Genomic DNA, 15235 nt, shown 5'->3' on the forward strand with positions numbered 1-15235 from the left:
CCCACTGAAAGCGGCCACGTAGCAGTTGGTAACGAGCAGTGCCCGGTTCGCCTAGGCAAGGACAGAGGTAGGGTGAGGGACGTGCCTGTAGTCGTCCACACGATCAGAAAGCCCCCCCCAAGAGCCAAGACCCTTAATTCCCTTGCTTACGGGCCTGCTCTGAGGAGATCAGCACCCAGAATGCCTCAAGGGCGAACAGAGTGGGAATAATAAAACTAGGATGGTTTCTCCCAAACAAAAGGCCGAGCAGGCGTCCCAGGATCCCAACAATAGGAGCGCGGCTGGTGGGTAAATAGCCGTGCAGGTGTGCACATAACGAGGCGCGCTATGCCCCTGCAGAACCCACGACACACGATCCGCTGTAGGCTACATCATATGGACCCAATGGAAGAAGTCAAACAGCAACCATAACAGGGAATGTGTGTGTGTGTGTGTGTGTGTGTGCGTGTGTGTGTGGAGGGGGGGTCGGAATCGGTGAATAAAGGCGACATGAATTATAATGATGCGAGATGTCGACTGGAAATGACAAACAAAAAAAACCAACGGCACTGGTGTTTTTCCCACACCTACTGCTTTGATATTTTCAAGGATGCACGAGCTGGAGGTTTTCTTTCTCACCAACGGAACAAAAGAACGGTGAACTGACCTTCTAAATGTGGTGCGTCTTGTTCCACTCAAAACATGCCCGTCTCCTCCTCGGCACCGTAGTCATCCCAGGAAAAAAACACGGGAACCCATCAACGTCCCAAAGAGCCACTCTGCATGTCCACTACAGCGTGTCCCGTGTCGTCTCCAGACCCGGAGGAGTCTGTGTGTGGAAGTCAGACGTGGTGCGCGCCTCGAGGCTCGGTGCGCCGTTCGGAGAACGACTGATGAATCCAGTGGAAGCGACCCGAGCGTCCGGCTGTTATTCACCAGGTGGAGGGTGTTGGTGCAAAGCCAGCGAGTCACAGAGGTCCCCGCCTACTATTGCAATGGCTCGGCAATGAGGCCAGCTTGGGTAGGACCCCTGGTTCTCCCTCATCCAGAAGGGTTTGATAACCTTTAATGATAACCTGGTCAGACTGGTTTTTAACCTTCAATAATAACCCATGGTCACCAAGACTGGTTTAATTACCCAAAATAACCTGGTCCGACAGAGTGGTTTAATAACCTTTAATATAACCCATGGTCACAGACTGGTTAATTAACCTCTTATAACCTGGTTATCTAGTCCTCGTTATTTACCCTCTTATAACTTGGCAGGACTGGTTTCATCACCTCTTACAACCTGGTCCTCCAGACTGGTTAATTAACCTCATGTAACCCGGTCATCCAAACGGTTTTAGAAACTGACCATTTAACATAGACTGGTATATTACCTCCTAATAAGTACAAGTTAATGTGAATACAAGGTTTATTAAAAGATAAATTACCACCAGGCAATTATCACAGTAAAACATTATAAGAAACAAAAACATTAAAAAAAAACACCAAAAGAGGTGCAAGATACAAGTATACATTACTAAACTGTACAAAAACATTTCAATTCAGACGCCGAAGAGGTCATAACCCAATGGAACTCAGGAGGTTTGCCTGCAACGAGAGGAAAGACCAGTTAGCTTACCATGATGCTAGGAATAGCATCACAAACAATAAACAGTTTGGAAGTACAATCAACACTACAGCGTTAGCAGTTCACCTTCATGAAGGAGGAAAACCTCTTCTCTGTGATGCCTTCTATCTGGATCAGGTCCTCCAACTGTGGACACACGACGTATTTATACCCCAGATAGACCCACCAGGTGAGGGACGTTTAAAGGGGACATAGGATGCCACCAGTTGCGAGTGTGATTAGCCGTTACAAGCCGTGTTGAAAATCGGCTTCTTCTGACATCACAAGTGGGCATGTCCACCTAGATGTATGACGAAAAGACGAGCGACGTTTGCTACAGTCCGCTGGGCAGGCCGGTACAGATCTATCCAGCACACATCTAGGAGGACACGCCCACTTGTGATGTCAGAAGAGGCAGATTTTCAAAACGGCTTGTGACAGCCAATCACACTCACAGCTGTTGGTGTAACAGGTGGCCTGGGGAGCGGAGCCTACCTTGGTGAAGCTGCCGTAGATCTCTCTCCAGCCGAGGATGAGCTTGGCCTTCTTGTCCCCGATGAGCTGCAGGCCCTTCAGGTCTTTGTGGGAGCCGGTGTTGAGGAGCGTCAGGATCTTCTGCTTGGACTGCTCCACCAGGGAGCGGTCCAGGTGGGACTCCCAGCCCGACGGAGCCATGTTCTCCTTCCCCTTCGGCTCCTGGAACCCAAACAACGTTTGATACGGACGACCACGTCCATTCATCGCAGTTTTTCCAAACCTTGTGTTAATATAAATCCAACGATGCACCTTTAAAAATTGTTTATGCATTTCATCCTTTATTATAAAGCGCGATAGAGAGGCGGGGCTGGGAGACAGAGGGGAGGACATGGGGCGAAGGACCCCGGGCGGGACTCGAACCCGGCCCGCTGTGATCAGGGTGGAGCACTGTAGGGTACGCGCACTACCAGGGGGGGCCACCGGGGCGCCCCCTGACGGCCACCTTTTAATTAAGACAATTGAAGAAGTTCAAAATGTTTAGCGGAAGGTCGATAAAACGCTTATGCTTAACAGGGTATCGGCAGGTTTCAGCAGGTCGAATTTAAGACCTTTTAATACCACCTTGAATGAAATTTAAGACCTAAAACACGCAATGGTGGGGGTTGGCTACAGACGCGAGCCAACTTCGGAAACTGACGTCTTCCAGCCAACGGTCCTTGAATTTGCACCTCCGCATTGTCGCAGATTAGCTAGCAAGCACACAGATAATCGTTTATATATGCAGCTAGCAAGAAAGAAGCCTCTCTACATGTCCTTCCTGAAAAGTCCCACGAGAAAAAAAGTAAAAAAAAATAGTCCTGCCCGACAAATTTAAGACCAGCATATGACATTTGTAACGAATTTAAGACTTTTTAAGGCCTTCAATTTAGAATGCCGCGTTTCCACTGCAGGGTGCGGTACGGTTCGCAAAGCTGCGTTACGGATTACTTTTCCACCGCCAAAAGTGGGCGTGACTCGGACTGAGCAGTACTCGTTTTGCCCTCGTCTTCAGTACTCCCCCGTTGGGGTACTGAGACGCCTGAAAGGGTGCCTCCGTTGATTGGTCGACAGAATCGTCAATTCTGGGCGACGTGGGGATAAAAACAAACAAACAGCAGCCTCGAGGTATTATTCTTTACAATGAACATGTCGTGTAAAACGCTTGCTTGGGCAAACAAGGAGGTGGAGACATTCCTCTGCATTCTTGGGGAGAAAGACGTGCAGAGGGAGCTTGATGGAGCAGTGAGGAACGAGAAGGTCTTCCAGCTGGTTTCTGGTCAAATGGCTACACTGTGTCGCGCTGCCATGATGTCACAATGTTTACGTAGCTTCCGCGGCGATCGACATCCGGCCTACCTTAAAGGGTACTGTCGGCGGTGGAAACGCAACCTCGGAACTGAGCTGGGCTATACCTCCCCCTCCCTACCGGACTGAGGCGAACCGAACCGTACCGCACCCTGCAGTGCAAACGCGGCATAAGACTTTTGGATGCGCGGACGCCCTGCTTAATGAGTGGTTCCAGCGCGCTACTGAGCTCGCCAGGCGGTCAAAAGAGTTTTGGAAGCAGCTGCTTGGGTTCCCCCCCACTTATGGGGTCCCACGCCCCAAAAGCTCTGGTTGTGTGGTACCAGGCCGAGGCGGCAGTAGGGCTTATGTAAGCGCACCGGGGCCCGTTTCATCCCCACGCTGAATCAGCGGGTCGTTTAAACACAGTTACTCATCACGGTACTCAAGGCGAGTTTGCCGGCTGTCCGTCCAGACTGAGCTCAGCGGTCTGGGACCGGGCTGTGAGTCAGGAGAGGCTGACTGGGTCGCTGGAACCTCCTACTCCTCCTTTACTGACCTCATCCTGGTCCAACTGCTGCCGTTTCTTCTTCATGCAGACAGACGACGTCTTCACCACCAACACCTGCTTGAGAGGCTGCAGCTGGGTAACTGGAGGAGAGGGGGAGAGGAGGGAGGGAGGAGAGGGGGAGAGGAGGGAGGGAGGAGAGGGGGAGAGGAGGGAGGAGAGAGGGAGGGAGGGAGGAGAGGGGGAGAGGGAGGGAGGGAGAGGATGGAGGGAGGAGAGGTGGAGAGGGGGAGAGGAGGACGGTGGGAGGAGAAGGATTGAGGGAGGAGAAGGATTTGAGAGGATGAGGGAGGGGAGGAGAGGAGGAATAGATGCAGTGGAGGAGGGAATCATCAAGTTAGGTAACCAAAAAGACCATATTTTTAATAGATTAAGCAGGATGGAGGTGTGGGATACAGGGTTGCGGTGGTGTAGGACACAGGCTGGTGGTTGCGGTGGTGTAGGATACAGAGTGATGGTGCATGGGCATGAGGAGGAGCGGTGTAGTCGCAGGGAGCAGAGTGCTGATGCACGGCTTTAGGGCCCAGACCCCGAGCCAGTGGGTCACAATACACATCAATCTCCAAAACAAAAGCAAGGTTACATCCTGGATTTCAAAGGTCACTTCACACCACTTAAACAACTGCCCCACCCCCCTCCCGCCATTCGAGGGGGCCAATCAGAGAGCAGAGACGGCCCAGGCTTTGGGCTCCATCAGGGGGGGTGTGTGTGGATGTCCTACTGCCTGACAGAGGGATGCTGAGGTTGGGTAAAAAGAAACCCAGCCTCAGGGTCATCCGATCCCGGCCTTCATGGTCGATAGAGAATCCACTGGCTCAGCCCTTCTAGAGGGCACGCCGGACAGCCCACGCCTCAGCTTGCACGTCCCTCTAGAGGTGGCTGACAGGTGGATGACCACCACCGCAGCTTCTCCCAACTCCGAGCAAAGTCACCATTACAAACCACGGCAGAGTACCGCAGTACCCGGTCCGACCACGGGAGGTGCCGTTTCGCTGGTTTCCTATGACGATGGTTCTGCAATAACACCCAGTCAACATGACTGGCCTTAAAGTTCTGACCCCTATTTTAAAACTATGTTTTGGAAGCACAAAAGCTTTTTCTGCCTCAATAACGATCGTATATTCTGATCTCAACTGTTAAGACATGTTAGGACACCTCGCGAAAGCTACTTGAGTTTCCGACAGCAAAATCTGTGTTTAGGGGGGAGAAGACATGGACGAAACCAAGCGTAGGTTGCCCTGAAGGGATCTCTTAGATGTGGACCTTAATTAAACTTTGACCTGACGTAACTCGCTGACCGACCGATTGGCAGCACAGTCGAAAAGAATAATTTAAGCAGTGGGTGGTTTTGATTTTGGCTCACTGGAGAACACAGCGCCTGCCCTAGTTACACACAAGACGCCCACTGCGCTCAAAAAGGGTGCATCTCAAGTAGATGAACCTCAAGTCTCTTTGAATACAATCGTCTGCTGAATGTTTTTACTTGGGGACCCCTTAGGAAGAGTCTTGGCTCAAACTAGCAACCTTCGGGTTTTAAGTACCTCCTGAGCGAAGCCGACCCCAATAAATGACAACATGAATATGTAAATAGAGTGCGGCGCCAGACTGACCCTGGAGAGGTAGAACCACAGCCTGCTGTTTCTTGGGCTTGGCAGTGTTGCCCGAGGCGAGCTTCCGCTGCAGAGGAGGCAGGTTGTTCCTGAACAAAGAGTCTTGATTGGACGATGAGGTCTCCCAAGACAAACCGCTGCCAGACGGGCAGTTGAGGCGAGACTTGCTCTCAAACTCCTTTTGCCTCTCCTTCAACTCCTGGAGAGAGAGGTAGAAACACAGAAGGGGAAAGAGAGGTAGACATACATAGAGGGCAGGGGGAGAGGGACATTGAAACAGACAAAGGCAGAAGGGAGGGAGACACAAAAAGGAAAAAAAGGATAACAGGAAGAGTGGACAGGAAAAGGACAGACTTTAATCCATCTGCCAGCAAGTTTGTTACATAAGAGTTTCTTGTGAGATATTACAAAGATATAACAAACTGAAACATGCTGACATGGTTCTCAATCTTGGGGTGAGAAACTGTTCTCACACCCCAGCAGAGAAGGAACACATGTTTCTGTCTCTAATCTCCCAGCAGGCCTTGCAGCAGCCAGTGAGTGTGTTATAGAGAAAGAGTTGATTTCGGCACAGCTACCAAATCCTGGTCTACTGAACAGAGACCACAACCTGTTTAAGATGCCTTCAGATGATGGCTACCACTAACAATTTATCTATTGATGAATCGTGCAATGTAAACTACACATTTCATGTCCTTCAGATGTTAAACAGATGTTCGGATTTTGTGTTCATTTTGTGTTTAGGGTATCGAGAAACCTTTACAAGCCACCTTTTTGGCAGCCGTCTATTGCAGTCAAAATGTATTTTGAAATAACTAAGAGCAGACCATTTCTTTCAGAAAAATAACGTATTGATAACAAATATTAACGTTGACACATTCTGTGACAGTCATCGATGGGAGTCAACGAATCACAGCAGCCCTACGTGTGAGTCAGTGTACCTCGATCTCTTTGCGTGACTGCTTCATGGTCTGCTTGTCCTTCTCCTGACAGCCCATCATCAGCTTCTCCAGGGCTACCAGTCTGTCCAGCACAGAGGGTGCTGAGGTACTGCTGGACAGACAGACAGACAGACAGAGGTGAGGAGGAGGGACACGGTGGAAAGGAGGAGACGGGAGAGCGAGTGACATAAAGAAAGAAGACGAGTGTCAACATACAAGCAGATAGAACAAAACATATCCCTGTTCAACTAAAAACCAGCCGTCAGTAGATATCGATTAAACTCTTTTTTTAAACAAATGGAAATGGCATGCAAGCAACATGTTGCTATGGAAACCATAGCAACCCGTAGGAGCTTATCTGGTCTGTTAAGCAGAGCAATAGAAAACGGGATAAGCCACCTGTGCATCTAGACGAAGCCGTCTCTGTTTCTGTCTATTCTACCGGCAGGCCTCGAAGCAGCCAGTGAGTGCTGCAGAGTTTATTTCGGCACAGCTACCAAATCCTGTTCTACTGAACACAGACCACAACCCGTTTAAAATGCCTTCACACAGAAACAGTTAACGCATAATACATACACACTGACTTTACTAAACTAGCAGATAACTTATCTCAAGTAACGTATAGTTAACACAGGGACACATGTCATTAAGAAGAAGGTGGGGTTTAGGGCATCGGGGACTAGCATGCCTACAGAGAGTAGAGTAGACGGAGGAGGGTGTCAGACCTGGGGGGTGGGGCCGGAGGAGAGGCTGTGCTTGGTTTGCGGCCGTCTTTGTGTTTCTTCCTCAGCTGGTCCCCCTCAGCCTCCTCCCGGGGTCGTTTGACTGGCGTAGAAAGAAGAGCGAGTCAACCCTCTGTACTCTGCCTTCTGACGGAGTCAGGGCCGACCACTATATAAAGTGTACTAGCTGCAAGTAGTAGGCTGCTGTAAACCTCACTAGGTATGAGCAACAACATTATCTGATATAAATCAGACTAGCCTGAAGCGGCTATGTTAGAGCCGATAACATTTGCAGCTATAAACATGACCAGCGACGTTGGCAGCTATGAACATGACCAGCAACCTTGGCAGCTATGAACATGACCGGCCATGAGCCCAACGTGGGCGGATATGAGCCCAGCCAGCGACGAGCTATCGCCTCACCCTGTGGGACGGGGACCGTGAGCGTCTCGCGGACGAAGGGCTTGTTGACGATGAGTTTGGACTTGGCGGCAAAGTTCAGTGCGCTGAACGTATCGAAGTAGTAGCTGTACTCCGGGGCGATGTTGGTGATCATGACGGAGTGGGAGGAGCCTCCGAGCGAGTCCTGCAGCAGGCGCGTCAGCTTGCTGTCGCGGTACGGCACGCGGCCGCCCGTGCCGCCGTTCAGGGAGTCCACCACCTTGCTGAGGGTGAAGAGGGACAGGTTGATGGCGCCGCTCTCCTTCAGCCGCAGGCCCTGGTTCCCCGTGCGCCGGTTGTCCTCCGAGCCCGCCAGGTCCACCAGGTACAGCTTCCCCGTCTGCTGCCGGTGGGGCGGGGCGCGCTGCGTCCGCACCACCTGGCCGCCGGGAGGAGGGGAAACAAACGTCAGACAGACTGCATTTACACGTGGCTTTATTCAAAAGCGCTTTTCATTATCGCCAAACATTCAGCCGTTCATGCACACATTCACACCGACAGCGGAGTCAACGACGCACGGCGAACAACCAGCTCGTCTGGGGCAGCTAGGAGCTGATTCAGCCCCACGTTCACGCAACGCAAGGGGGTTACGCACCCCTTACGTCCTTGTGGACCCTCCTTGTGTCCACCCCAAGGGGTTGACGTGGTCCCCGTCCGTCGAGGCCAACGCGCTCTACCTCCTGAGCTGCTGCCGCTCCAGGGACCCCGATGAAGACCATGGGACCCCGATGAAGACCATGGGAGGAGGCCACCCGTGGGGGCTGAGTTCATGTCTACTGGGGTTCTGTGGTCTTAAAGGACCCCCATTATACCAGCTGGTGACGATTAGTCCTTTCTAAATATAAACCTAATGGCATGCTGTATAACGATCAGTTGGTCATAACGACTGGGTAGGCCGATCTTGCCATCATATGGCAGATGTATTGACACTGACAATTTTGAAAGCCTGTTATGGGTAATCAACGTCCCCTGGTGGTTAAATAGGGGCCTGATAATAGGAGGTAGACCATAACTATAATTACACTGAAATTTCTGTCAAATTAAATGATGTTATTTCTATCTCTGATATCCCAGCAAGCCTTGCAGCAGCCAGTGAGTGTGTTATAGAGAAAGAGTTGATTTCGGCACAGCTACCAAATCCTGGTCTACTGAACAAAGACCACAACCTGTTTAAGATGCCTTCACAGAACCCAACACGCTAGCTACACACAAACAAACTAGCAACTGACAGATTGCATATATAGGACAATTCTCTTCGGGTCAGAGCCCAGAAGAGCCCGTATATGATGGTCCTCTACGGGTAAGACCCTAGAAGTACAGGAGAGCGCACCTTGATGAGCAGAATGGCATGGCTGCGACTGGATCGCTGATTCAGCTTTGTGGAGGCGGTGGTCCGGTTCAGACTGGCGGGGACAAAGTGTTGGTCAAAGTCTGCGAAGGAGGCGAGCGGGGTCTGCGTCAGCCCCGGGATCAGGATGTTGCGGTCCTTGTCTTCCCTGATGGGCAGGTCCTGGGTGCTCGGGGACAGCAGGTCCAGAACCTGAGGAGGAGAAGAGTCGGCAAGAGGACCATCTGCAGGAGACCATCAACTACTGTCCTGAGGCAGATGCTAGTTAGTTGCCAATTTATTTGAATCTAAGCCCCTAGCAGGAATTGCAGCAGCCGTTAATTGTTGCAGAGAGCCAAGGTTGATTTCAACACCAGCTACAAAATCCTAAACAGAGACCACAACATGTTTATTATGCCGTCGCAAGCGGAACACAATACCACCATCTAGTTGCAGTTCTAAGACCACAGTTGTACCTTCTCGTTGTAGATCTCCAGGTAGGACATGGTCAAACTGCAGCCCCAGCCGTCCTGCGCCTCCTCCTGGGTGCGGACCAGGTTGAAGACCTCCTTCACAGCGCGGGGGATGACCCCGGGTTGCTCACGGCTGCCCAGCATGGTGTGCGTCTTACCTGTGGACAAAAACACGAGTCAGACCTTAATTGCTGCTGAGTAAATGAGTCATTAAAAAGGGCCCTTACTTTACAACCAGGTATGATGCTAATTAGTCATTATTGATGACTACCCAGTAAAAACTCCAATTGAATTGAATGTGTCCAAATTTAAACCTAGGAAGTAGTCGTTTTGAGGGTGCTTTTAGTTTTTTCCCTCTATACAGAGATGCAAAGTCACCAATAGTTTCCAATGACGTACACAAATTAAAGGTCAGTTCGACCTGCATTATGTAAATCTGTGTTCATTGACCTGTTTCACTGTTGGCGATAGTGGGATACCTACCTCCACACTAAACATTCTGAAACTTGTGTGGTCTATGGTTTAATGGCATTATAGTAATGCTATTGTTTAGGGCAGGGAACTTTGTAATTTGTCTCTTGGGCAGAAATATTGACCCAACAATCACTCTATAGAGCTGTGACTCTGCCTGAAAGCTTTCCTTGAAAACCCGGTCTCCTCCGCAGGTATATATCACTGCACACCGGACACGTACCGGGCTCTTTAAAGCGTGGATATCTGTTCAATATCCTTCCAATTGAAGAAAAACGACTTACAAACTAAACTTGTATTGAGCCGTCTTTAATAACACCAGTACCACAGCTATACATTTGCCTTGCAGTTTTGATGTTGGATGATTGGCGCGGGCTCTACATTTTGGCCAACAAACCTATTTTAGTCTCAACATTAATGCAACGGCAAATATTTTTATCGTTGTATAACTAACATTGTGATGCCGACAAAGCCTTAGCAAGCCCTTTCATCAAAAAAAAAAAAGGTAACAACCCATCAACTCTATGATCGGTGAGCAATATTTGGCGATTGTATGCATCACGGAGTAGATCCATCCATCACATATCGGGGGAAAAACACACCTTGTATAATGACTACTCATATAGAGGCTACTCTACCTCACATCGGGTGGTAAAACAGTGGACCTTTGGGCAAACAATACTGTTAAATGTCCTACCTGCTCCTGTTGGCCCGTAGGCCAACACGCTGGCGTTCTGTCCAGTCAGAATGTGTGGTAGGATGGGCTTCACGGAGGCGAGGAACACACCTTGCTGGGTCGTCTGCTCATCGTGGAAGGCGTCAAAACTGAATCAAACACAAAGTTTCGATTTAGCAGACAGCCACTCTAAAGTGAATTACAAGTGGTCGGAACACACAACATACAATGCTACGGAATACACAGTGAGGACTTCTGAAGACTCACTGGTATTTTACTGTCTCCGTGGCGTTCCTCCAGTTGATTATCTCCAGGTTCTGGGAGTCCAGCCCGCGGACACATGGACCTTCGGCCTTGTCGTCCTCCTTCTCCATGTAGGGCCGCAGACGGACGGCCACCCGCACACGGGACGTCTTCTTGGCCCCAGTGTCCGCTGTAGGGACACGTTGCGCCATATCTTGGCTGCAAACAAAAAAGATGGACGCTGCTAAACATCATACGAGTCGTTGGAGATCGGTTTTAAGTCGTGCTATTCATTCAGCAATAGCCGTCTATATCGTACTCCATAAACAAGCCAATGAGTTGCGTTTTAACACTTTAAGCCAGTAACTATATCGATCTATCAATCTTAACTTCTACCGAACCACGTAGCGAGTAACAGTATGCAACGCCTACGATAAGATAACACCGCAGTTCATTAATAGCGTCAAGTATCATTTTTTATTATATATTATCCAGTATTACCTTGGGTACGTTCACGTTCGATGATGTTTGTTCAATAAACACTGCGTTCCCGGTCGGTTTCAATAATAAAATGTTTTGAACGCAACAATGGCGATTCGAATACTCTCCAAACAATTTTGAAATGCGAGGACTGCAAACCGGAAAGCCCAACTGACCAATCAGGAGCCGCTTAATCCCTCCCGCGCGACGCGTCGCATTTTATCAACGCGTCATAATCACGACTAGTATTCATATATATATTCATATTTCGACATGATTAAAAACGTTTGAACGTATAATGCATTTTTCATTAAATCAAATTGACAATTAATGAGATGCATAGCCGTGTTGAAAAAACAGAATCCTTCTCCGCCCGTGTCTATTTGAGTGCTGCGCTTGTAGCAGATCTATATGACATACGGACCAGCCCAAGTGTTGTGGTTTAGGCGCATCCACATTGACGGCTGTTAGTGGCACTGCGCGGTCGCTCAAAGTCAGTAGGTTCGGTTCAAAATGGCGCTATGTTTACCTGTCCTTAGGCATAGGACCCGAACGCTTTTTCTAGTTTAACCGCCTCATTTGTCATTATAATATCCAGGATTTATCCCCATGAGGTGAACTGATGCTTTTATTCTTTGGAAATATCGTCTATCGGGACATCTGCGACTTAACTGGTATGCAATAGGTAAATTAGACGTTCACATTCTCCAGCCATAATAATCATTAACCTTAGAAATTAGGCAGTAACTCTTTATTAGTCCTAAAAAAACATATAGGTTAAATACTTTAAAGTTATCCTTTTCGGCCTTGATGTTAAAAACGAACTAAGGGGATATAAACACTGTGAATAAAGTTAACTATACCCATAGTTGCAACACCCCAACCCCTTCTCCATTAGAGTATTATGCGGTCGGAACCCCCAAGTCATTTCATTTGTGTCCCCAACGTGTAACTAACTACCATTCTGCGGGGCAGATAGGATAAACTGCGGCTGCTGACGGGATGCAAGCCGAGGCGATGGAGCCCTCGCTGCGGGAGGGCATCGAGGCGCTGGCGGTTGGCGACAAGACCGCAGGAGAGAAGGAGGAGAAAAGCGGGGACCTTGGTATTAATGACGTCAAGATGGTAGAAGCAACTGTTGAAGAAACCACTTCACCGGATGAGAAGACAAATAATGGTGCGTTTGGTCGTTAGATAAACGATCACTTTTGTCCGTTGTAGTGATGTTTCTTTGATGCACTTTTTTTTTCTCCATCGGGTGTAACCACAGAGTGTATCAAATAGGGTGCAATTACTATGACTATTTGGCGGACGCCCAGGTTGCTTTTTTTTATCCAAAGATATTTACAGTGAATACAGACCCATGCAATTAAAGGAGCAGTTAGGGGCTCGGGCATCATGTCCAGGGTACATCGACTGTGAGTCGAACACCTTACGAACCGCAAGCTATCCTCCTGCCTACTTACTATACAGGTCAAGTTTTCCTGTGCTTACTTTTAAAAATAAAGCCCCTGTGACCCTAACCTAATATGTCGACCAAAAGTCTATGTGTTAAGATAATACTTAATTGGTCCGTGACAGGGCTTTTGCACATCTCTTTTAGGCTGAGCTGTTGTTCCAACGTGTGCTTGTTGGTGTTGTTCCAGGAGGGGAGGAGGGCGGAGGAGAGGGGCAGGAGTCCCAGCGAGGAGACTCCCTCCTGGGGTCGGATGGAGGCGAGAAGACTGGGGAGGCGGAGGATGAGGAGGAGGAGGAGGAAGAGTGGGAGGTCCCGTACAGTGACGAGGAGTTGGAGCAGCCCCGCACGTGGATGCCCCCGCCTGCCGAGATCAAGCGTCTGTACGAGATCCTGGCGAAGGGGGAGGCACTGGAGCTGAGCTTCGAGCCCCTCCCTCGCCGGCCCCCCACGCCGGAGCGCACCCCCTCTCCCGAGAGAGACGACGATGAGGACGACGACGTCAACGAGAGCGAGCTGGCTGGCGGAGAGAGCAAGTGAGTGATAACCCTAGCCCTAACAGACAGGAGATCAGGGCGCTCGTTCTGCTGCTTGTCGACGGGTTCTAACCGTAACCCTTCTCCCGCCAGGGTTGTGTCTCCGACTGAGTTTGACTTTGACGAGGAGAAGACGCAAGCCACTCCGAAAAGCTCCTTCATCAACCGACGCAGAACGCCAGGTAACCTGCTAACTTAACCGTCTCGAACCTGGCCATATCCAACCTAAACATGAACAACTCCATCCTTATGCATGAACATAAACTTCTCTACCTTAACTGAACCTAACCATCTCGAACATAATAAACATAACCATCTCGAACCTTGTACTTTAAGTTAACAAACTCGTAACATAATACTAACCCTACCGTCTTTAACCTTAGACTGAATGTTACCTTATACTAAACTTAACCCCCTCCAACCCAACACCTAAAGTGACCCCTCTCCAACAGTATCCTAAACTTAACTGTAACCATCGCTAACTTAACCCCCTGTAACCTAACACCTAAAGTGACCCCTCTCTAACTCTATCCTAAACTTAACTAACCATTGCTAACTTACCCCCCTGTAACCTAACACCTAAAGTGACCCCTCTCCATCCTCTGACCCTGGGTCTGTTTTCCCCCAGGCTCCTCAGCCCGCTCTTCTGTGAAGCGTGAGGCGCGTCTGGACAAGGTTCTGTCCGACATGAAGCGCCACCGGCGAATGGAGGAGCAGATCCTGCGGACGGGGCGGGACCTGTTTAAGAGTGACAAGCGTGTAGAGGAGCCGCTGTCCCCCAACAGTCAGAAGGAGAGGGAGAAGGAGCGGGAGAGAGACAGCAACCCAGACACCATCTTCTCTCCTAGGCAAAGGAGATATTGAGAGACACCTTCGCACCCAGAGGACCTCTTGCTTTGAAACTTGAATTTTATATCCGTCTTGGACTTTTGTATGTTTTTTAAGCATGTTTTGTAATAACAGTAATAAACCCTTTATTCAATGTAAATGCTGGTTGGATGCCTTTCACTATAAATTAGGTTAACTTTTCTCCTGCAGAATGTGGCCTGGCTGGGTTAGATGCTGCAAGTGCCTTTTGTTTCTCTAAAAATATATAATAACTAACATACTTAATAACCTTCAACCAAAATGAATAAAACCACTTCCTGCCATTTACAGACCCTGGGTCACCAACAAGTTACGGTTGTAGTAACTTGGTGAACCAGGGTGCTCAGCACCTTCTAGTGGTTAAACGTATGTATTGCATATTTTACTGGGCGTAATCAGGCAAGTGTTTCAGGATGCTAGTTCTGGTCGTTATTCCTTATTGCTGTATAGTTACGATACAAACACTTAACATACACGGCTGAACATCATCATATAAGTCACCATTTTCAGAGCCAACATTTTTGTAAACCTAAACTAAAGAGCCAATGGGTGGTAACAACAGATTAACCTTCTATTGACAGAATAAGGTTCTTCTGGGCGTAGAATAATGTTCCATTGATAGTCATGTTCTACTGGCAGAATAATGTTCCATTGATAGTCATGTTCTACTGGCAGAATGATGTTCCATTGGCAGTAGAATGATGTTATATTGACAGAATAGCTTTCTAGTGACAGTATAATGTTCTATTGGCACTGGAATAATGTCTATTGACAGAACACACTTTAAACACTAGAATAAGGCTGAATAAGTAGAGCAGTCTGGGGACATTGGAATATATTTTAGTTAAGAGTTTGAGTAACAAGAAACGCCTGAGGTGAGGCTCAGAAGCATAGAGAATAACAGGGATGCATAAATATGCATTCAAAACCACAAATGAACCAAATAAATAAACAATAAATAAATAATTACAAATAAATAACAAGCTTTGTGGAATATACAGTACATCAGTTGAAATACTTTAGCATTGGC

At 48.7% G+C, this 15235-nt stretch overlaps 2 protein-coding genes across 6 annotated transcripts; one reads left to right on the forward strand and one right to left on the reverse strand.

The window, feature by feature from the left end:
• Positions 1–1374: 1374 nt before the first annotated feature.
• Positions 1375–11806, reverse strand: kif22 (kinesin family member 22). 2 transcript variants are annotated; one of them, XM_056577377.1, is made up of 13 exons: positions 11368–11806; positions 10891–11085; positions 10645–10772; positions 9480–9634; positions 9007–9216; positions 7659–8055; positions 7239–7338; positions 6514–6622; positions 5573–5771; positions 3954–4045; positions 2090–2290; positions 1682–1741; positions 1375–1575 (listed from the first exon to the last, which is right to left on the reverse strand). In XM_056577377.1, the coding sequence occupies exons 2-13, from the start codon at positions 11076–11078 to the stop codon at positions 1546–1548; spliced, it is 1869 nt and encodes a 622-aa protein (XP_056433352.1). In that variant the 5' UTR covers positions 11079–11085; positions 11368–11806; the 3' UTR covers positions 1375–1545. The 2 variants fall into 2 exon arrangements, with proteins under 2 accessions (XP_056433352.1, XP_056433351.1); XM_056577376.1 differs by having other exon boundaries at positions 6514–6625; positions 11368–11582.
• pagr1 (PAXIP1 associated glutamate-rich protein 1) lies at positions 11798–15163 on the forward strand. 4 transcript variants are annotated; one of them, XM_056577380.1, is made up of 5 exons: positions 11798–12031; positions 12326–12523; positions 12993–13338; positions 13432–13520; positions 13967–15163. In XM_056577380.1, exons 2-5 carry the CDS (start codon positions 12349–12351, stop codon positions 14200–14202), a joined length of 846 nt encoding a protein of 281 aa, XP_056433355.1. In that variant the 5' UTR covers positions 11798–12031; positions 12326–12348; the 3' UTR covers positions 14203–15163. The 4 variants fall into 4 exon arrangements, with proteins under 4 accessions (XP_056433355.1, XP_056433356.1, XP_056433353.1 ...); XM_056577381.1 differs by having other exon boundaries at positions 11798–12020; XM_056577378.1 differs by having other exon boundaries at positions 11799–12031; positions 12322–12523.
• Positions 15164–15235: the final 72 nt, after the last annotated feature.

This window comes from Gadus chalcogrammus, chromosome 18 (genome assembly GCF_026213295.1).
Source record: "Gadus chalcogrammus isolate NIFS_2021 chromosome 18, NIFS_Gcha_1.0, whole genome shotgun sequence".
Classification (NCBI taxonomy): domain Eukaryota; kingdom Metazoa; phylum Chordata; class Actinopteri; order Gadiformes; family Gadidae; genus Gadus; species Gadus chalcogrammus.

Coding starts and splice junctions, on each gene's coding strand:
- kif22 (XM_056577376.1), bottom strand. CDS start 11,078: ATGGCGCAACGTGTCCCTACAGCGGACACTGGGGCCAAGAAGACGTCC. Junction 4,046..5,572: donor TGTGGTTCTACCTCTCCAGG/GTCAGTCTGGCG, acceptor CCTCTCCTCCAG/TTACCCAGCTGCAGCCTCTC. Junction 1,742..2,089: donor TCTACGGCAGCTTCACCAAG/GTAGGCTCCGCT, acceptor GTGTGTCCACAG/TTGGAGGACCTGATCCAGAT.
- pagr1 (XM_056577380.1), top strand. CDS start 12,349: ATGCAAGCCGAGGCGATGGAGCCCTCGCTGCGGGAGGGCATCGAGGCG. Junction 12,524..12,992: donor GGATGAGAAGACAAATAATG/GTGCGTTTGGTC, acceptor GTGTTGTTCCAG/GAGGGGAGGAGGGCGGAGGA. Junction 13,521..13,966: donor CAACCGACGCAGAACGCCAG/GTAACCTGCTAA, acceptor GTTTTCCCCCAG/GCTCCTCAGCCCGCTCTTCT.